This window comes from Euprymna scolopes, chromosome 13 (assembly GCF_053919585.1).
Source record: "Euprymna scolopes isolate OS-2025 chromosome 13, ASM5391958v1, whole genome shotgun sequence".
In the NCBI taxonomy this organism is placed as follows: domain Eukaryota; kingdom Metazoa; phylum Mollusca; class Cephalopoda; order Sepiida; family Sepiolidae; genus Euprymna; species Euprymna scolopes.
Genome location: NC_136494.1, coordinates 128,622,884 through 128,649,566, shown reverse-complemented (window position 1 = coordinate 128,649,566; position 26,683 = coordinate 128,622,884). Strand labels below are relative to the sequence as shown.

At 32.1% G+C, this 26,683-nt stretch overlaps 1 protein-coding gene across 8 annotated transcripts in view; it reads right to left on the bottom strand.

Moving 5' to 3' along the window:
* LOC145292188 (oxysterol-binding protein-related protein 6-like) overlaps positions 1-26,683 on the bottom strand; it is a 311,645-nt gene that overhangs the window by 239,852 nt on the left and 45,110 nt on the right. For 5 of the 8 annotated variants that reach the window (XM_080138483.1, XM_080138487.1, XM_080138485.1 and 2 more), the window contains exon 2: positions 19,813-19,980. In XM_080138483.1, the coding sequence (XP_079994609.1) occupies positions 19,813-19,935 (123 nt within the window). In that variant the 5' untranslated portion in view covers positions 19,936-19,980. Of the gene's footprint in view, positions 1-13,738; positions 13,808-19,812; positions 19,981-26,683 lie in introns of all 8 variants that reach the window. The other 3 variants (XM_080138481.1, XM_080138486.1, XM_080138482.1) reach the window with 1 other exon arrangement.

The following is a 26,683-nucleotide window of genomic DNA, read 5'->3' as shown; positions in this document are numbered from 1 at the left end:
TTATTAATGAATGATATGTAATAGAAATATGCTAGATTTAACAGAATTTTATTGAAAATATAAAACAATTTGTTTTTCTGACTGCCAAAATGTTGAGAGGAAAAAGATGAAAATGCACATGAGGGAATTTAAATTACATATGTAAATTGTATGGGTAAAAACAACTTTCTTGCTAAAAAATAAAAGTTTGATAAAATATTTTTAACAAATATTTTCATAGGAATAAAAAAAAAATAAAAAATAAAAAAAATAAAATTTGAACTTTAAAATTTTCTGAAAAACATTTGAGTATTGAAAAATTATCGAGACTGACAGATAACTGCAGTAATTTTCTGAGTAAAATATAATGGCAATTTTGTCTACAGAAATGGTCTCAAAACATTAAATAAAACCAAATTCATAATATTTGAAAAATAAATTCTTACCTGAAAAGATATAGCCCTCTCACCCTCTCTCTCTACATAAAAATAGTCGAAATTAAAATTGTGAATAGTGAGATATTATGAAAATAAAATTACATTGTTCTGTATTGCCTTCATCAATGACACAAATTCCTCATAGTATCACAACCGATTACGTAAATCCCATTATCCGATGGATACAGTCATTGGACAACAATTGATAAGGAGATTATTGTTATCGTATTAAAGATTTAAAAATAAAAAATTAATGCATCTACTACCTACCATTACATTAGGACAAGTGACATTTAGACTGAAACTATGCAATACCACTTAAAATCTATTTTAAATGTACAAATATAATTATGCTTATAAATGTTAGTCTTATCATAAGTAAAAAGAATCTTACCATAAACATTTCATCAATAAACATATTTCATCGCTAAACATTATCTATTAGATTTCCTGATCATTCTCTCAAAAATGATATGAGGGTCAGAACGTAAGATAACCAACAAAAATAGCCAAAAATCATATTGTCTGGCACTTTATTACTCAAGCTTTCCATTAACGTTCCATCATCTTCCGAGGGAATTCTTGCATATCGTTTTACAAATCCTCCAACAACATTTAAGATATATTACGTCAGCCAGACTTTTAAAACTCAAACCTAAATAGCAATCCATCTGACATATCAATACTGGATTCAGACTAGCCTATTTTTGTCTCTTCTATATTATTGGCACAAATATACATTTTTACTAAAGGTTTTTCTGGAAATACTTATTCAATCTAAGAATATCGTTAGAGTGAAGACATTTTCACTAACTCATCGAAATAGAAGCATAAACTAATGATTTTAGTAAAAATAAAAGTACCAACATTTTCTTATTTTTGATATTAAGCCATTTATTTCTTAATTGTTTATTATAATAATAGATACAAATATTTTTTATTCTAACACAACATTGGAACCTACTATATAATAAATCCAGGGCTATTTTTGATGAGAAAACAGTTTTAGTAATAGTTTAATAATTGTGGACGCGTTATCGGCAGCTCTTGTAACTCTCGCTTCTAATTTGTCCCTCAGTCCTCATTTACAATGAGTGATTTTTCTGACAAAGGGAGAAGAAAAAGCTGTATTCTAGAGGGCAGTATTTTTGCATGAACAGTTGCCTAAGATGCTGAAATTTTCTTGAAATAATCACTAAGGAGGCTGTCCTATCAGCACATGCAAAGTACTGGGGCTGCTGTATTGCCATTTCGTGAATGGATTCTGGACCAGGCAGTAGCTTCTGGTAGAGCTTCTTGATGTCATATTAGTAGGTAATTGTTATGGCTTTACCTTATGAGCTAAAAAAAAATTTTTTTAAATAAATATATATATATAATTATTTTTTATTTATTTTATTTTTTTTTTTACTTCGTTTCTTTTTCTCCCTTACTTTCCTTCTCTGCTCTAACCAAGTTTAACCTGTTCCAAATTCCAAAACTCAATGAAAAGTTTTCAGAAAAAAAAAAAAAAAAACTCGATTAAACCCAACTCCAAATGTAGGCCCCTACTACCATGTCTCCTCCAACATCAGGAGTATATGTTCCAACCTTACAGAGATTGAGACCCAGTTACAGAGACTAAACCAGACCTATTATTCCTAAGTGAAACTGACACTGGACAGACTATTTCCCCAGAAGAGTCTGTAATTAAAGGATACTTTAACTTAACATAAAAATCTAACCCTCAAGATCATCATGGGCATGTGATATGTACCTACATAAGAGATAGCTTTCCATGTGGTAGGGACATCACCAGAGAAGACCTTAAATTACCCAATACATGCTTCCGGGTTACACTTACTCAACCACTGCTTTATATTTGCCATCCATCACGTCCACAACAGCAGAGTTACTATCTTTAAGAGCATATCTGAGAAAATTGACCACATCCTGTCTGCTCATCCTTCGGCTAACATTCACATCTGTGGAAAGTTCATTGTTAACAATGTGAAATTGTTAACCCACTCAAACAAGACATGATGAGGGGAGGTTCTGTCACGATTTCTCCATTGCTTACAACTTCACTCAGATTGTTCACGAACTCACCCGTGTGCCCGACACTGATAGTCAGCATGTAAGTCTCCTAGACCTTTCTCACACAACTTGAGCTATGTTCATCTTCCGTACTACCTTCACTGGGATATTCCAATCACTGTTATATCAGTTAAAATAAAAACGAAATGTAATGTCCTCAGATGTACCTCTCCATCATACAGTATATCGATATGCTATGGCTGACTGGGATAGTTTCCGTACATTTATATCAGATCTACCTCTGCATTCCATGTTTAAAAAGGATGTGTCCTCTACAGCATCAGACCTGACGGAATGATTAATTGTATGTATAGACTGCTTTATACTCTCAAAAAAATTCCAACAAAAACCTAACAGCCAGCCGTGGTTCTCTCCAGAATGTGCAGCTGCCATTGAGCACAAAAATAACTTTTTCCATTGCTTCCAATGTAATAGATGTACTGAGACTAAAGCCACTTTCAGGACTGCCAGTGTAAAAGAGTAATCAGGAACACAGGAGTTGTATGCTCATTCTGTTAAGTCCAAAGTAGCTGAGCAGCAGCTTGGTTCTCACCAATTTTGGCAAATAGCAAACAGGGTCCTGAGCAGAAGCGTATACTTCATCTCAACCATCAATGGACCAGAGTTAATTTCGTCAGCATCAAACAAAGGCAAACTATTTGCCAAAAACTTTGCAGCTAATTCTACCTTATGCAATCAGGGCAGCCAATCCCTCATATTTCCTCCGTGTCTGAAAACATGCTATGCGACATACAAATATCTGTGCGTGATGTTGCCAAGCAAATCAAAAACCTTGATTCCAGTAAAGCAACTAGCCCTGATGGCATTCCAATCATAGTGCTGAAAAACTTCAACCAGAACTAATTCCCATACTTACAAAGCTATTTAAGCGTGATCTTAAGGAGAATTGCCTCCCAACACCTTGGAAAACCTCATCAGTATGTCCTGTATTTAAGAATTCAAGTGACTGGTCATCTTCCTCTCAGTATAGACCAATGTCTCCAGTGCGTCATGAGTAAGTTGCTGGAATCTGTGTTAAACAGAAGTAGTCAATCACCTCAGCAGAAATAACCTTAGTGACATGCAATATGGTTTCCATTCTGCTAGATCTACAGCAGATGTTCTAACGGTTACATCTCATAGAATTAGTGAATCTCTCGACAAAGGCTTCCTTTCTAAGGCAATTGCTCTTTGATATATCAAAGGCCTTTGATAGGGTATGGCATAAAGGTCTACTTTATAGGATCTCCAGCTAAGGAATAACTGTAAATCTCAAAAATGTCAATTATCAAATCATTTCTCTCTGATAGGTTCATAAGAGTAGTGGTTGATAGGCAGAAATCAGAAGCTCACACTATTAAGGCTGGAGTCCCTCAGGGGTCCATCCTGGGCCAAACCCTCTTCCTGATCTACATCGACGATCTAAATCACATCCTAACATCATTCACACACATTTTTGCTGACAACAGACTGTAAATCACCAAGTTCTCAGATTCTCTCTCCTCTGATCTTGAGCATGTGGTAGAATGGGGAAAGAGGTGGCTGGTTACTTTTAATGCATCTAAAACCAAGCTTCTATCTTTACATCATCAATGCTATAATCCCCATATGGCATCAATTGAAATAAATGGCTCTTGTCTTAGGGAGGGTCCATATTTTAACAAGTTTCTGGGCTTGACCTTTACTCCTGATCTGAAATGGAACATGTACATCAAATATGTTGCCAAAGTTGCTGGAAAATTGGTGGGATCGTTCTACCACTCCAGCAGATATCTGGGCATGAGCTGCTAAAAAGACCTTATCCTGCCTTGACAGAGTTTAAAATAAACTTTGTATCCTAGTGGGGGATGCCCTTTTCTCTTCCCTGCAACCTCTTTCCCATAGAAGAGACGTTGTGAGCCTGTCTCTGTTTTATTGTTATTTTCATGGCAAGTGCTCATCTGAGCTCCAATCTATAGTCCCCCCTCACTAAACTTTCACAAAAAACACTTGTCTAGCTGAAACCTCTATCAATAATTTCCCAAACTTTTTATCTGTGCCTAAACCTTCCATGAACAAAGCTTCTTTCTTAGAACTGCACGCTTGTGGAACTCTCTTCCGTTTGCCTGCTTCCCAGCTGTCTACAATTTGGTAGTCTTCAAATCCAACGTAAATTAATTTTTGATAAGCCGTTTCCCTTAAGTAATCCAATTTACCAAATTTCCACTACTAATGATTACGATATTATCCCATTGATTACTGTACACTCAGTAACTCTTGAGTGGCCTCCAGGCCTTGATAAGTGGTGACTCCTATGTATATATAAAAAAAAAAAATTATCACCTTTTAATTTTGGTAACGCCATTCATTGCCACAAGGGGGTAATACAGCCTATTCCAGATCGGGTTCATATCGTTCTTCCTCTTTTTCGTTCAGACCGCGGACCATTCAGATACTCTCCTGTTTTGTACCCATGCAAAGCACATTTGAACTCTCGAGAAAATAACGCAAGTAGTGTTTTCTTATATGTAATGAACTGTCTAACATTACACTTGTACTTATTCTGTAAATAAATGTACATCGGTTGTAAGTATAATTATGGTGACTATCGTGTACTTATTTCATGGCTAAGGTGACCATGCAACCTTTCTCTTAATTCCCCTACTTAACAGCAGCAGGTACCATTCGTTCGCCCAGTACAAGATCGGTGACGCAAACGACGCTAACTAGAATGCCGCAACAAAAACCGACTTACCAATATTCTAGGTTTTAAAAAATAAAACGCATTTACTGTTACAAATGAGACACTGCCGTTTACAACCGTAAAAGAAAAAAAAAAAAGGGAGAAATATATTTTTTGTCGCATCGCTCTGCAACAAAATCCATGTGTGCATTTATTCTTTCGTACGCCATATTTTTTTTTTTTTACTTGTGAACAAAAAACGAAACAAAAAGAAAAAATAAATGACTTTCCCCGTTGCAGTTGATATAAATTGAAAACAAAACAAACAAAAAAAAAACAAGAAGTATTTATCTACATTTACACAAAAACAAAATATAGATATTTTTTTCTCTTTCCACATTTTTTTTTTCCTAAGGAACTGTATTTTTCGGACTTTGTTGTGTTTTTTTTTCTTTTTTTCACAAATCGTCACGGCTGAAAACAAGCTTAATTCCGCAACACTGGAAGACTAAATTTCTTTTCACATGCCTTCCTATGATGCGCATAAACTAAATATCTGGTTTTTACAAACTAACGCCATTTTCGAGAACCAGACAGTTTCTTCCTCAGTCGCAAAACACTTCTATATAGAAGCATGAGATATGCACATTGTATGAAGAGCACCTCTAACAGACAGAGCGTCACACTCCAGCCATGGACGTAACTCCCATGACATACATCCACCGCTACGCCAGAGACTAACTTCACAATCATGGCGCTACTAACACCACTACCCATGTATGTAACTCCGTGCTACGATTTTCTTGTGCTGTCCGCCATACTTTTCTATGCCTTTACAATTGATAGCACTCAAAAAAAAAAATATGATACAATGCCATATGCACGACAAGCACAACACATTGTCTCTACAACACAGAGTTTTTGACTTCATATCGATGTTTAAATGCAAGTGAAACTCAGCAACACCTTACAGCTTATCAGCCTTTTAAAGCAACAAATGCGACAAGCAAACTCACAAAGACACTCGTCAAGCACGGTAAACTCCTGGAACTCACAATGACCTCAATGCCAGAAGCTACCCCAACCAACATGAGCTAAGCTGCAACATGCACACTACAAAACTTACTCCTGAGCATTCAAGATCCAACTGACCTACTGGTTACATCAATCACTTGAACAACATCGACACTTTGTGTTCCACAGAGGGACCCATTTCCTCGCAGATTCACTTGCAACTGTGCGTGCTAATCTCGACTACACACTTTTCTCGGAACAGAATAATTTCCTCACAGACCAACTTGTGACCAACTTTGATCAATTTCAGTCAACTGTGCAAACCACTTGTGCACGCTTCCTAGACTCGGCAATACAATACAGTCTACAATTGCAACCACCCACACTTACGATTCACAATGTCATCCTGTGACCTTTCCATACAGTCACTCAAACTGAACTTTCTGATATTCTTTTACATCACAATTTTATTTTCGTTTTGACACTTAATAAATTTTTTTTATTCTGATACACATCGACAATATACATTTGCATGCTTTTCCAATTTATTTTCTTTCCTTTTAACTTCCAGCTAATTGGTGGGGAGGGGGATACTATGGGAACAGAGTTCCACAAACACAAACTGGTAACATTAAGGTAAATTTAATTATCGCCCTTTAACTCTGGCAATATCATTCTTTGCCAGAAGAGGGCTATACAGCCTACTTCCACATCGGTCTGTATTGCTTTTCCTTTCTTCTTTACACCTCAAACCATGCAGATTGCATCAAAACTACTCTCCTGTTTTGCTCCCATGCAAAGCATATTTGCACTCTCACAAAGAACTCTCAAGACAATCAGTAGTGTTTTCTTATACGTTTTCAGTAATGAACTGTTTAACATTACACTTGTACTTAGTCTGTAAATAAATGTACATTGGTTGTAAATATAATTACGGTGTCTATCGTGTACTCATTTGCTGGTTAAGGGGATCATGCAACCTTTCTCTTAATTCCCCTACTTAACAACAGCTGGCACCATTTATTCGCTACACAGGTGTGTTCTGTTTGTCATTTATAAGCTCCAACACTCTTTGAAAGAATTTAAAAATTTATATAACAGCATTCTTCAGAAACCATGTGTGTTATAAGGGCGGGCTAAATGTTAATCATTATGCTAAAATAATAAACATTTATAGGCTAAAAACTATTCGCACCAAATTTAGCATAGCAGATTTGTCCAATGAAAAGGAATAAAAATTATAAGCTTTTAAACTATTGGTTAAAACTGCATGAAATATGGCATAAAGAAACATTTGGATGATGAATAAATAAAATGAAGGATATGAATTATGATGTTTAAAATTAATCCTCAATAGGACGGACTAAAAAGCAGTCTGCAATGTAGCTTTTACGTTAATATCATAAAATAAGATTAAATAAAACCAACACAAACTAACAATATAAAGGGGCGGGGGTAATAGCACATAATTCTGCTTATAGATGTCGACTTTTAATAATAATAAAAAAACGTTGGTTGTTGGGTGTTATGGCATATCAACTATTACTATGTTGTTTGATGTCAAATCTGTACATGTTTTGTATATGATTGGTTTGTCGATCAATTTGCTTTGTAATGCACAAGAGTCTTTGTTAGATAATTTTTTTTTTTTTTATTGATGACCAGCATATAGGAGTCATTTTGTTCCTCTTGCCACAAACAGATGATAAAACCATCCAGTGAAGGTCCATCCTCTAAATTAGCATTGGTGGAATATGAAAAAACAATATTCAGATTCAAAGGTTTCTCAAGCTGGAGAAAAGATATGAAACCCATCATTGATTTTAACTTTATCAGTGACTTGTTTGATTTGAAGCTTGCAGTAACATTTTACAGATTTATTCTTCTATCCTTCAAGACAAAAATGAATCTTCTAACAAAAGGTCTAATTCTAAAATTAGATGGTTTGTCAATAAGAAAAGAAACATGACTTTACAGTCAGATAAACCTAGGCAAAAAACAAAACAAAAAAAAAACGATCTGGAGAGTATAAAAGTAGAATTCTGGCAGAAGGGAAGTGAAAAAGTAGTAATGAACTGTTTCCAGTTTAGGAAGGTGTACTAATCACCCAATATTGAATAGATGGTATTTTGGTGTCTTTATTTAAAAGCAAAGGTAGCTAGTCAGAGTGTGAGAACTACCATGGTATTTCTCTCCTGGAAGCTACTAGCCAGACTTCTTAATAGACTGATGACTCACATATTATACAAGAAACAAAGTGTGGATTTTGTTTAGGAAGAGGTACTACTGACATGATTTCCTCTGGAAGACAATTGCAAGAGAAATGTTTAGAACAAAATGTTCCTCTGTATTTAATCTTTGTAGACCTAATCAATGCCTTTGATATTGTCAGAAAAGATTATGTGAAATATCATTAGAAAACTTTGGTGTTTAGCAACATTCATGCACATGCTTGAGAAACTACACTCAAGTATGAAAGCATGTGTAACATTCAACAGAAAGCTATAGACGAGATAGCTGTAGATGATGGTGTCAATCGAAGTGATATATTTGTCCGAACTTTGTTCTCAATATAACTTGCTGTTTGGTTTGCTTTATGACATATCAATCCTTTTGGGTTTTTTACTGTCAACTCCATTTATTTTATACTTGACGTTCAGAATATTTTACAATATTTACCAGATTCAGCCTTTTTTCTTTTACATCTGCATATTTCATGAGTAAACAGTCTGCAATTGATTTTATTATTATTCCATAGAGCAGTTTCGTTTATTGACTTATAGATATAATATTTTGAGGTATACACCCACCATCTTCAAAAAAGACATGATTTTCACTGTTATTAAAGAATTCTTTCTTAATTTATTGTAGTATCTTTGTCTCATGGAAACAAAAATCAACACAATCTCATTGTGCATGGTGGCTACTTTTGCTCAAGCAGGATTGAATGCGTGGCTTTTGTGCAGTCAATAAAGAGTTGAGGACAACCTTCTGCCTTTGTGACTTCTTACAGACCTATCCATCTCCACTCTCCTTGATCACGTTGTATAGTCAATTTATTGAACAGACTGCCATTCCTGGTAAATATATATTAATAAAATTAATAGAAATCCAATGTTTAGAAACATGGTACAAATGAAATTCTAAATATGATGGTTAAAAGATCAGACACACGCAATAATTTAATGAGGCTCTTTTTAGGCAGTTTTGTCAGCCTTATCATTTCCATGTGACTTTGGGTTTAACAAAACAATCTATTTGGTGTTTGGTAATGATGCTTTCTACATAGTAGCTTCATAATCAGTGAATTAGTTTTCTATTTTTCAATGTCATTAATACCAATAAAGAATTTGAAAAAAAAAAAGGGTTTTTTTTCTTTTACTTTACAAAATGATAAAAAGTGTTAAATCTATGGCATTGGATTCTGCACTGAATATAAATGTTTTTTCATGAAGATGTTGAATGATTTAGTTCTCATGTACTACTAAACATTCTGTTGTAGTCGTGTCCTTAGACTCGTCTGTAAATATACGAGAGAAGTATATTTAAGACAAGAATTTTTTATTCTGGAAAATTAGAGGTATGTAATAGTTTTGTTATCAGGCCTACTCTTTGTATTTTATTTCCCCATGATGGTGTTATCAGTTTGACCATATTATGTATATTCTTAATTGGAATGTTAGTTTCTTTAATTATTGATCCTATTTGGAATCTAATAGGCTTCACTGCATTTTCTTTGGTAAAATTCATTAAATACGGTATCATATGTGGGCGTAGTGTGCATGATTTTATTTTTTACATAGTATTGTAAGGTTAGTTTCTACCTTACTATGATTAAGTGTTTCTACAAACTTTCCATTAGACACATTTGGAAATTTTCCAGCACCAGCTGAGTCCATCGTAATGAACAGTTTCTAATGTTTTAAGATACAATTTTAAGGCCAATCAAGAGATGATATATCCATAGTTCAGTTTGGATCATACTAGTGTTCAATATAATACCTGCATCCCAATTTGTGTGCAGCTAATTTCATCAATTGGATAATTTTATTGCATTTTATTCTTAATTTTTTTTATGCAAGAAATAAATGTTTGTTGTAAGTCAAAGATTATTTGGAGGAATTTATTCTGGTGTTTCACTGGTATTTCTATTCCTCAGTTTTAAAACTGGATTACATTGCATTTTTGTAATTGACAGAACTGCATACAATTGATTGTCTTTTGGATATCTTAAAACTGTATTTAGTTTTCCATTGATTTATTTTATTTAGACATTGTTGTACTTGGCGTTCAATCGTATGGATGTTTTTGAATGCATGGCAAATTGAAAAGTTATCTTCATATAGTGATCTTTATATGCTAAATTGAGGATTTTTGATCAATATCAATTTTAAAATTGAATATTTGCCAATCATTAGTATTTATTATATTATTTGCTGAAAAATTTCAGCCATTTAGCTTAAGTAATTTAATTTTTATGGAATTTTGAATTTGAGAAAAAAGATGAATTTAGTCATTTTTCAGATTTTTCTCAAGAATTTGAAGCCATTTTTGACCAGCAATATCTCAAAAATGTAATCTGGGCCTTCAAAATCAACAGAGATTAGAGCATTCCTGTAATGATCCGGTTCCTGTTGATTTTGTGGTGGGAATGAAATTTTATGCAGTTTTAGAAAGTCCACCCTTCCAGACATTGCCTTCTCTTTGAGAAAAGGGTTAGTTTATTGTTAATCGCCTGAAGCGCCCTCACCGGGAAATGTTGACTTCGCAATCTCACTTTCCAACCCTGGTGTCTAAGTTCTTGCAGTAGGATAGACCGAAATTAGTATATTGAGAACTTGATGATTGGTACATTGAATCTCAAAAAAAAAAAAAAAAAAAAAAAAAAAAAAAAAAAAAAAAGTTGAACACATTTAATCAAGAAATTTTTTTTTTTAATTTTCCAAAAAGATTTTCAGTGAATATTCAAAATGGAAGCAAAATCCATCTGTACGCATTTTGAACATTTTTCATCAACACATAAAAGAAAAAAAAAAAAGCTAAAATTCATGCCTTTTGTCAATTGTTCCCTAAAACAGACTTCGAATACTACATTTGAAAGAAATTTGAGGAGTTGAAATTTTTAGAGTCAAAATTTATTACCCAGTAAAAAATGGGAACACTGTGACATTGTTTTCTTTATGTGTATGACTTATGTGCTAATAGTTGATGCTGCAGTCAGTTGTAAATCCTCAAATACAAGAGTACATTCACTTTTATTTGGTGAATACCTTGATTTATTAGGATAATATAACACCAACAGCAGAGTATGAAAGAGGAGGTACTTCACTGCAAAAAGCTTTAATTTGAGGATTTTTCTTCTTTTTTTTTTATTGAATTTCTTTAACATTTCATGTATAAAAATTTTGGAAATTTTGTTATGAAAAACAACTCCAAACCCTGTATTAATCACATTAACAAGTAGCCTTTTTTCTTTAATATGGTACTATTTTTATGTGCGTAGAGACACACAATAGTACATGCATCAAATATACAAAAGATTTTTTTTTTGTTTTACACAAAAATCTATCATCAATAACCTAAGTTGAAGTAATCTGGCAAAATGAAAAAAACTATTAATGATGCAATAGAACGATTTGTACATGTATAAAAGGGAAATGATAAAATTTTGTTTTCATCAAAAATTTATTAAAATAACATAAAAATTAAATGAGATCGTGCAAGTTGGAGGGAATTTTCCTATATTGAACTGTTTTCACACATTAAACTGAACCAGTTTGTGATACCAAATTTAACAAGAGTTTTAATATTTACAAATTTGTCAAGTAATTAAGTGCTTAATGTAGCTAATTTATTAACAGTAATTTAAGGCATGTGAATTTTTGTGAGCAAAAATAAATCATAATGAAATTGTCTTAATTTTGTACAATTGATAAAAATAAAGCTAAATAATAGTGATGAGTTGTAAAAGAATGTTTTCATCAACTAATGTAATAAATTTTTTGAAGGAGACAAAAGTATAATCGGACAACAATTTCAACTTTAGAAAAATCAACATTCCAATGAGTAATTATTATTCAACTGGAATTCAATCGAAACTATACAATGTATATATTGAATTCTTGTAAAAATATAATTCTACCGTGCACAAACATGAAATATACAGGCACAAAGCTGTAACAACTAAACAAACCCAGGTAGAAAAAGTCACAAGGAAAAATGTCACATGGAGGGGAGGGGTAGAAATAAGATAAGTTCAGCACCGTTTCTTTGATAGAAAAGTTAAAGTCAAATTAATACTCTTAAGGAGAACATTATATATGAACAAAAAGCTCCAAAGTTATTACTGGCCAAAATAACTTAACTGTGACTTTTTAAGTGTGACTTTTTCTTCAGCCAAAATCGAAACATTTTTGTGACTTTATTACCATCCACGAACTAGACAGCTTAATCACTTAACACTGCAGACAGATTAGATAGGCGCTGATATCCAGTTTACACCAACTACAAAAACATTTTCTACATAAACACACAACATAAAATAAATGATGGTGGAAAACTTTCAAAATAATTAGAGAATAATTCTATTTTGGAATTTCATAATCATCTTGAAATTTTGAGAAAGTGTTTCAGATTTGTTTTGTTTGATGAAAAAAAAAAAAAATTGTTCAATGATAATTTATTACAAATGATTGTAAACGACTTTTTCAGAAGTAGAGAAATATATTTAATTGTTGGTAAACATTTAATTTGAACACAAGATAAATTATTTAAGCTATTAAAATGATTATCAATAATACAGTACCTTCAAAATTAGCAATTTAAATAGTTTAACCCTTTAAGCACTGCTTTTCCGTACATAATTGTACAGATTTTGTTATATGAAAAATGATAATACCTATTGATGGACACTTTTGATGTAGCTGCATGTGAATGTATTTGAAAATATGCAAATAAGTTCAAATCTAATTTACATAATTGACGGTGGCCATCTTGAATACATAATGAGGTTACTGGATTCATCTATCTTAAATCAAAATTACTAAAATTTGAGTAACACACACACAAAGAACACAGTTTAAATATAAGCTTGCAATAGATTTGATCAGCAATTTCTTGCTAAACTTGCATTACGACTGTTGTATCATTGTTCAATAGTTAATGTAATAAATATTCTCAGAATTCAATATTGAAAATCAACTAGATTTTTATTTCTGAATAAACATCTATGCTATTTTTAGATCCCTTCAGATTCAATCATTCTGGTAATAAAGGATATTTATCTTAGATATAAATCAAAAGCTAGATACTTCTAGTTGCAATGATATGATTTGCTGCATATTTATGCAAGTTAACTTTAAATTCCAATCTTTAGTATGTGGAGTAGATAGGTGATCACAATACACAAATGGCTCGCTTAAAGGGTTAATACTATATTGCTGTAATAAATGATATTTAAATAATATAACGGTTTTGTGACATTGAATAGGTTCCAATGAAAGAATTTCCAGGCTCCATCTTAAAATCAAAGGAGGGTGGGGGACACACATGCAAATGTGAAGTTACTTACTTGAATGATTTGAAAGTTCTCTTTGTTATCTGCTTCGGCAAGAACACTCTCTACATCTTCGGGTAAATCCTAGGTTTATTTTTAAAATGGATGTTATGATTTAATTTGAAATTTCATCAAAGAACATTATTTAGCAAGTCAATCGAAACATTACTTTTTAAAAAGTACCAGTATATAATAATGTAGCAACAATTGACTGTATAAACTGATTTTAATTTACATAAAATAATACATAAAGATCATTTTTGACTAAACGAGACAAATGCATAATTTTAACGAAATTAATATGGAAATTATTCTCCACATGTCAATACCATGACGCTGGAATGGTGGGTGTCAATGTTCAGTTAACCAACACATATGCCGAAAAAAGGGGTGTCACTTACTGGTAAAATGTGATATTGTAAAACATACATAGTAACTCTAAAGAGGATAGTGGTATTCCTAAAATCAGGTAACCAAACAAGTGGTAGTATTTTTGTAATTTAACTCTTGTAGTTCTTACTTTTAGATTAGAAATTTCATAAATAAAATTATTTGAATTAGCAATATTTATTATTTTGAATCCATTTGCAGGTCACAGTTAAATGGATGGGCCTGGGCCATCCATCTCCATTAAATTCTGAAGCAACTTGATTTCTTGATTAAAGGCTAATAGAAAAGGCATGATGGAATTAAAAAAAATTAAAATTTGGGAATTTTGACAAATAGTCAATTAAATAATGATTTTAGGGAGGTGTGAGGGTTATTTTTAAATAACTGAAATTATTGGGATCCAGATAAAATCTCATTCTTACATAAATATGATAGGTATAAAGCTTTCTCCAATATTTATATGGAAATATTTCTTTCTGAATTTTTGAGATGAGGATTTGTGTTATTCAGACTTATCTTGCACGTTATTTTTATAGCACTGAAGATGAGAATAATCCAAATAACATAAAATATTTTTTTTAAATAATCATTTTCTTTTTAAGATGCAAACATTGAAAATAATACATGAAAATTGGAAATTAAAAAAGTATGCACGTGTTCTTTAATATGCCATGTAACTTTATGAAGATTTTTAGTGTAAATTATTTTTTGTTGCTAAAATGATTATTCTTCCTTCTATTGTAACATCCATAAATAAACATTAAGTTAGATTTTATTTATTTTCTGTAAATTTTTTTTTTACTTATAATGAAAATAGATAATTAAAATGAAAATAAATCAAATTGAATTTGAATACTAATCTCATTCAAAATTTGAACAACTGATATTATCATAAAATATGAGACAGGTCTCACGAATCAAGTCACTGCTGTCAGATGATAATGATAGAAAAGATGCCTTAAAACATATCAAATATTGTCTTGAGTACATTTCCTTGTTTATAAAATAATAAAAAAAATTCTAACATGAAAAGATATGCTAAATGACAAAATAGAAGTCCTTAACATATGGTTGATATTACTAGAAAATAAACAAGTTGAACTTTTGAAGACACAACTGTTATGTGAAAATTACAAAGATATAAAAAAAAAAATACTTTTATGTTAAATGTCAACCTTTTTCTTCTTCAAGAAAATCTTTGAAATTTCAGATATACATTTATGGTCGACTGATAAATTTTCAAATAGAAAAGAAGGAGGAAAAGAAATGTTGATATTTGCAGTTTTAAAAGTGTTTTCTTGCCATTTCTAGATTTTGTTCAAGAATCATGTATAAATCAAGAAATTAAATCTTTTCTAAATGCCTGTAAAACTCATCATTAGATTCGGGTTTTACAGTTTCTTATCATTTTGTCAAAAGCAATTTTAGAGAATAATCATTTTTGGATAATTATTTTTCATTAAAAAATATTCCAATAACAAAGTTTAATTATTTGAGATTTTCTGAGTAAAATTTGGCACGCTTGAAGGAATGATGTATTTGTGTTATTTATCTCACAGCAGATAAATGATTAATAGATAGCCACGTTCTCAACATGATAAAAGTAAAAACTATTTTCGTTGACTATCAAAATTCTTTTGTTGATTAAAATAAATGTAAAGATTGTTTGAAAAATAGGAAAAAGTGCAGAAAAATGATTTGTGTTGATAGTTCAGTTAAAATGAAATATGAACATTTTTAATGGAGAGAAGAGTCTGACCAACTGCTTGTTCAATCATGGTGGGCTGCATTTAAGAGAGAAGTCAGCAATTAGTTTAAGAGGAACTAAAATTTGCAGAGAACTCATCAATGTTTACTTTTCGTTTGTGCTGACTGAGATACATACAACATGTGTTTGTTGATTTTGAAGGGGAAAGGTGCATTTTCTTCACTGCAGTTACATGAAACTACTGCAAGACAAAATGGAGCGGAGTTGAAAAATCCCTACCTTCTATAAAAAGATGAAGTTTGCCACCAAAATAACAAAAAAAAAAAAAAAAATTGTTGATTAAAATATAAAAATAATCAGCCAAATTTAGAATTGTAGCAATCATATAGGAACATATTTTGTTTAAATGTACGCATCATGTTAGATTGAGTTATGGTTTGGCTTAATGAATGCACACTCATGTCTATACTTCTAACTGCATGAGAGTTAGAATGCGACGACATAAAATCAATATGCGCCAACAAAACTTGGTGGCAAAAATACAATTCAAATAAATGTTCCCGTGATATTTCTGAAACCACATTAAAATTCTGAGAGAAAATCTACAATATGTTTTTATAAAATACTTAAAATCTTGCATATGATCTTACATGCCACGTCAAGTATTCCATAAGAGTTACCATAATTATCTCCTTGTACAAGATCATCATTAATGCATCTTTCCAGTTTTCTACTGCAATAGATCAAAGTTTTGAGGAAAACCTGTCACCAGAAGATTTATCTCCAAAGGCAATCTATCCATACCAGAGGATTTTCCATTTATAAATTTAAATATGGCTTTCTGAATTTCTTTCAAAAAGAATATCATTCATTTCATTGGTCTCAATTGTATAGACAGAATGAATTGATTATTACAGATTGTCTATTGAAAACTTTAAGTGACTATATCATCCAGTGAGAACAACCATGGATTCCTAATTCCTTCTCTTCAGAGCAAACTGGTTTTATCTGTCAACTAGTTGGACCATACACCTCCTTTATTAGACTGCATAGATGCTTTGTTATTTGTATAAGGCATTATCTGAATTTCATTGACCTTTGAATGTCATGTATTTTAAATGATTCTAAGATGATGTTGCACTTTTGTAAATTTTTATGTCTGATTTTCGAACAACAAAGCCTGTTTACACCAAGCAAAGCTTGAATTCCCACATTGATCTCATCAAACCAATCTTTGTTATTTTGTTCAACAAATTTTAGTACATCAGCACCAACCCCATACAAAGACTCTTTCATGGCTTCCTATGTGTTCTCACAAGTGATGTTTTAAATACACTGTAAGCTTATTTATAACCATTTTGTTTTTAAAAAGACCAACATGTAATTTTTTTAGTAGGACTGTTTCACACAGGTGGCTTTACCTAAGATCGAAACTTATTTCGCACAAGCCGGTGATCTATCCAACAATCGGCACTATGCATACAACGTATTCATTCCTTAAATGTGTTGGAACCTAAATTAATCTAAGTTGTTTTTTTTTATTTCTGTGTCTGCTGAAAGACTGCTTTGTATCATAAATTCAACATGCACACGTCTGCAAAAGTAACAAACTGTTACTGCTGCAAAGACCCACACCATGCTTACCCAGCACATTTCAAGTTCCCAATCCATATTCACCCATACATCAAAGTCTTAAAAGATTTCAACTATCTACATGAGGAACCTTCGATATTACTCATTCTAGAGATAAATAGAAAGCAAGACAAGGGGAAAATGGAGGAACACATCTAAAGAAAGGGCACATAAATGGATGGTAACATTCAATGCTGCCAAGACTAAGTCTTTCCTTTAATAATTCTAAGAAACCTTCTCAACCACTGATAGCTATGGCTAATGATACACTACCCGAAAGGTAGTCATTCAAACTCCTCGGTTTAATGTTCACACAGAACATGAATCGGAACAAATACATTAAGGGCATTTCCAAACTGTTAGACTTTGGAATTCCTGCCTGGGTCCTGGCTTCCCTAACTGTACTGACATGCAGAAGTTCAAGTCTAATATGAACAGACATCTTACTGCTCAACTCCCTATATAATATCCCTGAAAATTGTGTCACAAATAGTAGCCCCTTACATCCAAGTGATACTGTGCCTTAGTCGAGGGGAAAAAGTGAAAAAGTATATTAATATAAAAAAAAAAAATTCACCAGAATTCAAACTTGGAGCATAGACAATAATCAAGATGAAATACTAATTCTGTACCTATACCAGAGACATGATGCAACCATTACAGGATAGTTTCTTTAACTTTGATGTAATTATTTTAAGTGCAAAACGATTTTGCACATGATCAATTCGTTGGACCCAATGAGTATTTGTCCAAAATAAAGGCAACATCTTTGAACACTCATCAAACTGCCAAGTTTTATGAGTTTCCTCCTCCTAGGGAAATCTAGTAAAAGCTCAGGTCATTCAATAGATTTTTTTGTTTACTCATATTCACTCCAAACAAGGCACCTTGCCACTGGGATGTAAGAAATGACCGAGTTAGGAGCAAGATTAGTAGGAGTATTCTAAACGAAGAATTGTGTGGTTGTGAATTCTGCATGTTGGTAGAGTCAGAGAAATGGAGCAGAGAGGGAATTCCCAAGACAAGCAAGAAGCTATTAAAGTAAAAAAACAAAACAAAAAAAAAACTTTCCAGCATCTGGTGATCTGTACAATGAAGGAGTGGAATTTCAATGCTTGTCGAGTTGGATAGGGGGATTTATGTTCAAGAGTAAAATGCAGCAAGTTTGGACTATGTTCTATTGAAGTACTTTTAGAACAAACACAGGATGCAACATTATGGTGATGGGATAGAAACTGGAACTTGGTAGACAATGAAAGACTTATTAAATTTGAGGCTCATCATTGAACCCTGTCTAAGAGGGAGAAACTAGCTGTGCATCAGCCTAGATATGGTTACAATATTTTATGAATGTGTGAATGATGGCTTTGTAGAGATATAAAATACCGATAGATGAGAAAAGTTTTCTCACCTGATAGAGGAAGCCCACCTTCTTTGCAGCAGATTTGGCAGTATTTTCTATGTATTTGTCCCAATTCATGTTGCCTGCGAATGTGTGACCGATGAGGTTGAATGCTGCAGTCTCAGGTAGGATGTTATTAAGCCATGCTGATTGTAAAGGTTTCTTATAAGCATTAAAGAACAATAGGATGAATTGTGATACTAAGCCAAACAACTTCCATATTACAAAGCATGATTTTAGATTCGGGTTGGTCTCTTCTAGAGAAGTGATGTAACAACATTCAGAATCTTTCACTCCCAAGGATTTGAAAGTCCCTGTGCAACTAATATCTATTCTCTATGCTCCATCAGTATTGTATGTCTGTTGGCTGCCATGGATCATATATTCCATTTGACAGCTCTTGTTTATAGCATTGCTGTGTATAAACAAGATAAATTTGAATTTGCAAAAATGATTTGAAACAATAACACAATAAGAATGTCAAAAGTATTGAAACTGAAATATTTTTCAATATATCTTTTAAAACAATATATACAATGAAATATATATTCAATACTAAAGGTGTATAAAATTAACATGCTCTGAAATGTATAAAAAATATTACCTGGATTTGCAAAGCTTTATACTCAACTGCTTAAAATGTTCTTTCTTTCTCCCTTTTGGCCACAATTTGACCTATCTGGTGTATTCTGTTCATTTTACATCTTGCCCATCTTTACTTCTTATTGTTATTTTGTTTTCTGTCTGATTCCAAGGCTTGTGGCATGCAACTTACGGAGCAATCTATCAGTGATGTTATTATGCAACTTTTTTTTTCAATGATATGCAAAACAGTATAGAGTATTGTGTTTTTCGTACTAGTAATGCATCAAAGTAAAAAAAAAATGTATTCTGACAACCTAAGAAAACCTGAAAGTAAAATAACAAAAGCAAATAGAAAATTCATTTATAGCTTACCGTTTCAGATTCACTATGTCTAAAATGGAAACGCTTTTCTGGCGTAGATTGTGTATCTTTTAATCGAGCAGATGTAGACTTCTGCTCATAGGCTTTGTCATCGACACCTTCTACTGACGACATAGTTACTCTGACATCCCATTATCAGAAAAAATATCTTGATGGCAACTAAAATAGAGAAAAAATAAAAGTATACAAGAAATTAATCTAGTAAAACAAAAAAAAAAAAAAAAAGATTAAAAAATTCCTATTCATGAAAAAGTATAGGTCTTTTTTAAGTCATGAATATGCCAAGTCGTAAGTATTAATATGATCACTTTAAATGAAAATTTATTGGCAGCAAAAGCAGAAAAATGACAAACACGCCTCATTCATAAATATGGGCCCCATATGTCACATTTACAGGCAGACGTCTTATTGTTCAAGTCTATTTTATCTGAAAAATTATTAAAACTGTGAAAATACATAGTTTTTTCCCCTAAATCAATAATAAAATAAAATATTTTAGGCAAACAAATATTATGCAGTAATACAAAAACATAAGTAAAAAGAACTTCACATTTTTGCTTTAAAATAATTTTCTTTGGATTGTTACCTTTTAAAAAAATTCTAGAGTATTCTTTCGAACTTCATCTGATGAAAGTTTTGTTTGTAGTGTAAAAATATATTTACAACAACTAATTGTAAATTTAAGTGCTTTTTCAATGAGTTTTTCACATGTAAACAGATTTTGATCAACACGATCAGGGAACATATTTCATTTTGAAAATGTTTTATTTTTTTGTGATGTATCCAGAAATTTGAAATGCTATTTCTTTGCTGACCAAGAGAGCTTATTTCTGATTCATGCAGGGTTAGATGTTTAGAATTTTGTCATATTTTGAACTGATTTGATGTTTTCTTCCCAGAAGTTGAGATTATATATATGACAAAATTTCTATATTCCAAATTCCAAGAAGTTTTTCATCTTAATGTTTATTAATCTTTTTTCTAATCGTCATATATTATTCGTCAGAGACCTCGCTCTTTCAGGTGGTACTGGTTTTGACCCGGTTCGATGCAGTTGAAGTTTTTAGCAGACAGATGAATTAACGCAGAAACCGACATTTGAGATTTATATAAGTTAATATTTAATGCCTTAAATAATGTTAACAATGGTTAAATCTAGAATATATGTATTAAGGTTTTTTTATATGGAATTAATTTTCAATTCATAGAATTTGTTTACAATTTATTTCTAAATATATGTTCGGCCATAACCTAATTATTACACTAAATAAATATTTTTATGTTAAAACAGACTACTATTAATTAATACAATTTAGTTAGAATTAATTAACCTTTTATTTGTCCCCCAACAAAAGGATAGTGGACCTGTAAATTCACTCTTGTCCGTTCATCTGTCTGCACTTTTCTTAATAACTATGCCTTGGAATTTTTTACGTTTTGCACAAACATTAAACATGATGTGAGTAAAAAAAAGTAATAGAACAGCTTTTCTGCCATAATAAGGCATACTGTATTAGGTCTGCACAAAAAAATGGAGGACGGCCTTTTGGTTTATAATGTCTTTTTGTAACTCGTTTAAAATCAAGTATGGCTCTTCTTCCACTTTTTATGTAGGTTGGAAAATTTTCTAACCTGCTAAATGTTGTAAGTTTAGCATTATTTCTATATATAAACCATTGTAGTACTAGTAATGGTATACGGTTTCCACTGCATTGGAACTGGACATGAAGGTTTCAATCAATAAGAATACATTCTTTTATAGATGGAAAATGTGTTTCAAGATCAAAAACTATTCTATAAATTAGAATATAATCTTCATGCTTTTTAAATTCAAAACTATAGGGTCAACATTTCAGTCAATTGAGTAAAATCCGTTACAGTCTCTGTTGAAAGAAAATCTTGTAATTCATCTTTTTCGATAAGACATTGCTTTGGGGGTTTCTTAAAATCTGTTTGAGTCAGCAGATTAGATGGTTTTATTTGTTCTGAATGTATTTGTTATGATAGTTATGTCCCCTTGTTATAACTGAAGTTAAGAGTTATTGCCCTGAGTCATGGTTCTTCACAACGGAGTCTTAATAAAAGCATGTGTCTTATCCGTTTATTATCGTAGCAATCCTGACCAATCAACATAACATATCATGGTGCCAGAAATGGAATGATTACCTTCCTCAATCAAGGATTTCAACGTTGACTAAATAAATTCAAAACATAAAGAGACTAACTAGAAAAGTGTCTTCCATCATTTGCTCATATTCATACCATTTGGCAAAGCCGTTTCAAGAATGAGTGCTGATTTGTCTGAATTTTATTTGCATTGGAGCAATCTGTGTCTTGCCACAGGAAAATTTGACCTTGGGTTGGCGTATTGTCTAAAGTGTTCAATGTACATTTTGATGGTCCTTTCTTTTTCCGTAGGAAAAATGTATCACTTACTTCTCGTTTCTCAACACCAGCCCATCAAAGATATCTGAGCTTGATGTCATTGTCAACATCACACATGGGACCTTCAAAATAAACTGACTTGTTGACTAAATCTGTCCATTGATTTGTTAAGGTTTGCACTGAGCCAATCTATTGTTGGTACTGCCATGCTAAATCTTATATGCTATGGTATAAGGATAATTATCTTAACTTTTTTGTTTAGCAGCTTTACATATGTTGTTTTTGTTAAGAATCCTTTTGGAGCAAAAACAAATGTCACAGCTAATTCATTATTCCAATTCGTTTCATTTCTATGGTATAAAGTATGTCCTTAATAATCTTGTTCTTAACACCATGTCATTATTGTGTTGATTTCACTATAGCAAAAGCACTCTGCATAGTAGAAACAGAGGCGGCTTGTTTTATTGTTTACTCGACAACATTAAAATAGTCAACAGTATTTGTAACTGACCATTTATCTAGTATTAGAGCAGAGATTCTCAACCAGGGGTCAATTTACCCTGGGAGTAAAAAAATTAGATAGTCAGGGGAAAATAACTAAAGTGCTTGATAATTTAAAAACAATTATTTTCAGATTGTGCCATGTCAAAGAAATAATACAAATTAATTTCATAATTTTTCTATTGAGACAAGGTTTGATTTTTTTTTTTACTACTATGTATTATACTATTTTCATATAGAACCTAAAGTTCTAAACAATAAAAAGGTTTCTTTTGACCTTGTTTTTTGATCACTTCATGGTTATGAATTTTTTGCATGAGTAAAAGTAAATAGAGAAATGCATAAAGTCAAGCGGGTCAATAGTGGAGGAAAGTTTGAGGATGGCTGTATTAGAGAAAGCATTTGAACTTTCTGGGGATTCTGTCAATAATTATTTTTTCTTTAACTTTTCACATTATTAACTGACAGAGATTGCAAGTGAAGGCTTTTCTAGTGTAGCTGTAACTGTTTTGGCTAAACTTGGTTATTTATTACATCAGATTGAGTTTATATTTACCAAGGGAAATAACTCATTTTTAACAGTTTTAATTGGTGACCAGAAGAATAATTTTAATGATTCATTCGTTATGTTATATTTATGGCCGATTCAATAGTTCATCAATGAGCTCCTTGTCAACTTGCAGGCTTTCTTCTGTATCTTCCTGGTTTAATGCAAAAGTCTCAAACTTCTGAATAAACAGCTTATTGAAACATTTTTCATTTCTGTCCTTGTAAAGTCTATTTTTTGTTTGTATTAATCTAGTGAGACTTTGTACCAGTTAATGTTTGCTATCACTTTTATGGGCGACAAACAGGTCCATGCTATCTTTCCTGCATCTTGAATCCTCATACACATGGTGGGTCTATGGTTAACAACACAAACTAACATACTGAGTGTGCCAAGTTCAAATCCAATTCACTCCACAAAAAGATTTTTACTTAGGATGTTGGCAAACTTCAAGTGATTCCACCTGTAAGTACTATGTTTTTCTAGAAAGAATTGATGTGATGATTGTAAACATCAAAAGTTTTCCAATTTTCAGAGTTTATTACTTGTATTAAAATAGTGTCAATGTCTAAAAACTTTCTTCCTATAACAGTGTGACAACTTTATTGAAAAAAATCTTCCCAACTTATTCAACTTTAAAATTGAAATTAAAATAAAATGATAACATTAAGCATAACTAGTAATATCAATAGATACTGTATATTGAAAAATCTTGTCAACTTCACAACGATTCACTCCAAACACAATATATTTCTACATATTTTTTTCAACCACTGAAGCTCTAATACAATGAATTGGTTTTTGAGGGCCTTTAAGATTTTTGGATTTTGAGCCATTTGTAGATAACAAAAATACTTATATACAGATTTTAATCCCATCATTAAAACTACCTTTGTGTGTATTTTCATATCTATAGTTTTATAAGATTTTAAAATAGTAACAATTATAGAGATTAAAATTTTTTTTTTTTTCATGTTTAAAATCCACCTCTCTCAAACAAAGCATTGAAAATATTATTAAATTGGCTTTTTTCTGCAACATATCCTGGCCAGCTTATAGCAATGTTAATGACTTGGAGTTGGAGACTACCGTTTCAGAAAATTTAGATGATAAATTAGAAACCCAATAACATAACAGAAAAGCTAGTTTGAGTAATCAAAAGTAAGGAAATTCAAAATTGTTTAAATTGCCTATTATTTCAAATGTCCAGAAAATCTGTTTAAAGAAACAAAATTAATCTGAAAATTTCAGGAAGTGTCTAACTTAAGTTTGATGATGAAAATTAAAAAAAAAAAAAAACAATTAGAAAAACTTTCATGGCAGACTCCTTGTTGAACTTGGCTGGAATCACATAAAAGTGTTTCTATTTTAATACAAAGTTGATATGTTCATTCCTAGAGAAACGGTATTATTCACATAACAGAATTTACATGAGGATGAGGACAGATCAAAATTTGACTGATAGCGATAAAAGCTGATTTAGAGGTAATCACTGGCATTCCGATCTACAAACATTGAAAATGAAATCATTTGAGATGCAGAACAATTATTAGGAGTAGAAAAGACACATTATTTTTGATCAGGGGCAAATGTGAAGCTTAATGTGTGATGTAAGACTTTAAACTTTGATAGGATACAAAAATAAATACCTGTAATGAAAACATGAATAGCAAGTTTAGCCATCCTAATATAAACAGGAGCAGTCCATTTACAATGAAAGCAAGTAGAGGGGGGAATGATGGCCACAATCTCCCCCACTACTTGTTACTAGCAGTTAGTCATCATTAAAAATAAATTAAATCCTTAAATCCAAATAATTTTAAATAGATTTAAAATATCAGATGCTTTTCATACAATTATTGTAATAGAATTATTTTTGTTAGGTGATGAAATTTTTCTGTTTAGGATTTAATATTTCAGAGTTTTGAGTAGATAGGTCAAAGTCTTGTATTTCAAAATAGGTTTGTAGAAGCTCATCAGTTTTCCTGGTGTCTTAAAGACGAATTAGCATATAATGAGGATTAGCTCTAAGTTTTGTTTCCTCAACAATAAGGCCATACTTCGTTTATCTAACATATTGTTTTACAAGAAACTTTCCTAGTATTGATAGGCACATTGATACAAAACAACTACTCAAGGATCAACAAGGATAGTTGAACAACCATTTATGCAGTGTAGCATCCATAGCTGTTAAAAACAATATGCACATGGATTATATGGCACCTAGCAAAACCATTTTCCACTGATTTATAAGTAGGCTTAATGTTTTGAGTGCTAGAATTGTTGCTTTCCATCTCTCACACTGTCCATTACCTTAGGGGTCATATGGAATGGCATAGCTAGGTGAAATTCTCTGCCCAGTTTTCATTCATGCAGTTTTTTTTTTTTACATAGGCATCACCACATTATCAAGGCCAAGAGGCCACTCAAGGATAAGGGTTAAAGAGTGTACAGTAGAAATTGGACATTATAGTAATCATTAGTAATGAAAATTGGGTAAAGTTGATAACTTATATGGAACGGCTCATCAGGAACTTATTTACGTTAGACTTGAACACAACCATATTGTAGTCAGCCGGAAAGCAGGAAAACGGAAGACAATTCCACAGGCGTGCAGTTCTAAGAAAAAAGCTTTGTTCATGGAATCTACGTTTAGGTTTAAGCACAGATAAAGAGTGGGGGGAATTATTGATAGTGTTTACAGCTAGACGAGTGTTTCTTGTGACAGTTTGGCGAGGGGGGACCATAGATTGAAGCTCAGTCGAACACTTTCCATGAAAATAACGATACATCAGAGACAAACTCGCAACATCTGTGAGATAAAGGTTGCAAGGAAGAGAAAAGGACATCTCCTACGAGGCTACGAAGTCTATTTTGAACTCTATCAAGGCAGGCCAAGTCCTTTCTAGCAGCTCCTGCCCAGTTAAAACTAAAAGTGACAAAGAGTTAGGTGAGGCATTCGGTAACTGTTTTTGAGGATATCAGGACATGCAAAAGTAAAATGGAAGCAAGAATATTTGTCTATTATTGTACATCATTACGGCTACAGAAAAATACATGAAATCCTTTGAAGTCAATGCTGAGCTGTTCAAAAAGCATGGTTGCTTTTATAAAACTCGACTATTAGATTGATAAAAAAAGATTTGCCTTGGGCACATATTCTCTACATCCTCTATGGAGAAAAGGTTCCTTGTCCTAAAGAAATGCACCATTTGTCTAACAACAGGATAACAGAGTTATCTCTCTTGTCCCGTTTATTTGTTGCTATCACATCATTGTGATTTTTAATGCACTTCTCTGCAACAATAACCATATCTCTTTACCTATCCTTATTTAATTTTTCTGGTCATCTCCTTGTAATATATCTGGAAACCATGTTTGTTTACCTTTCCCTCTTAGGTTGGTATACTGCTCTTCTTGCTGCTCTCT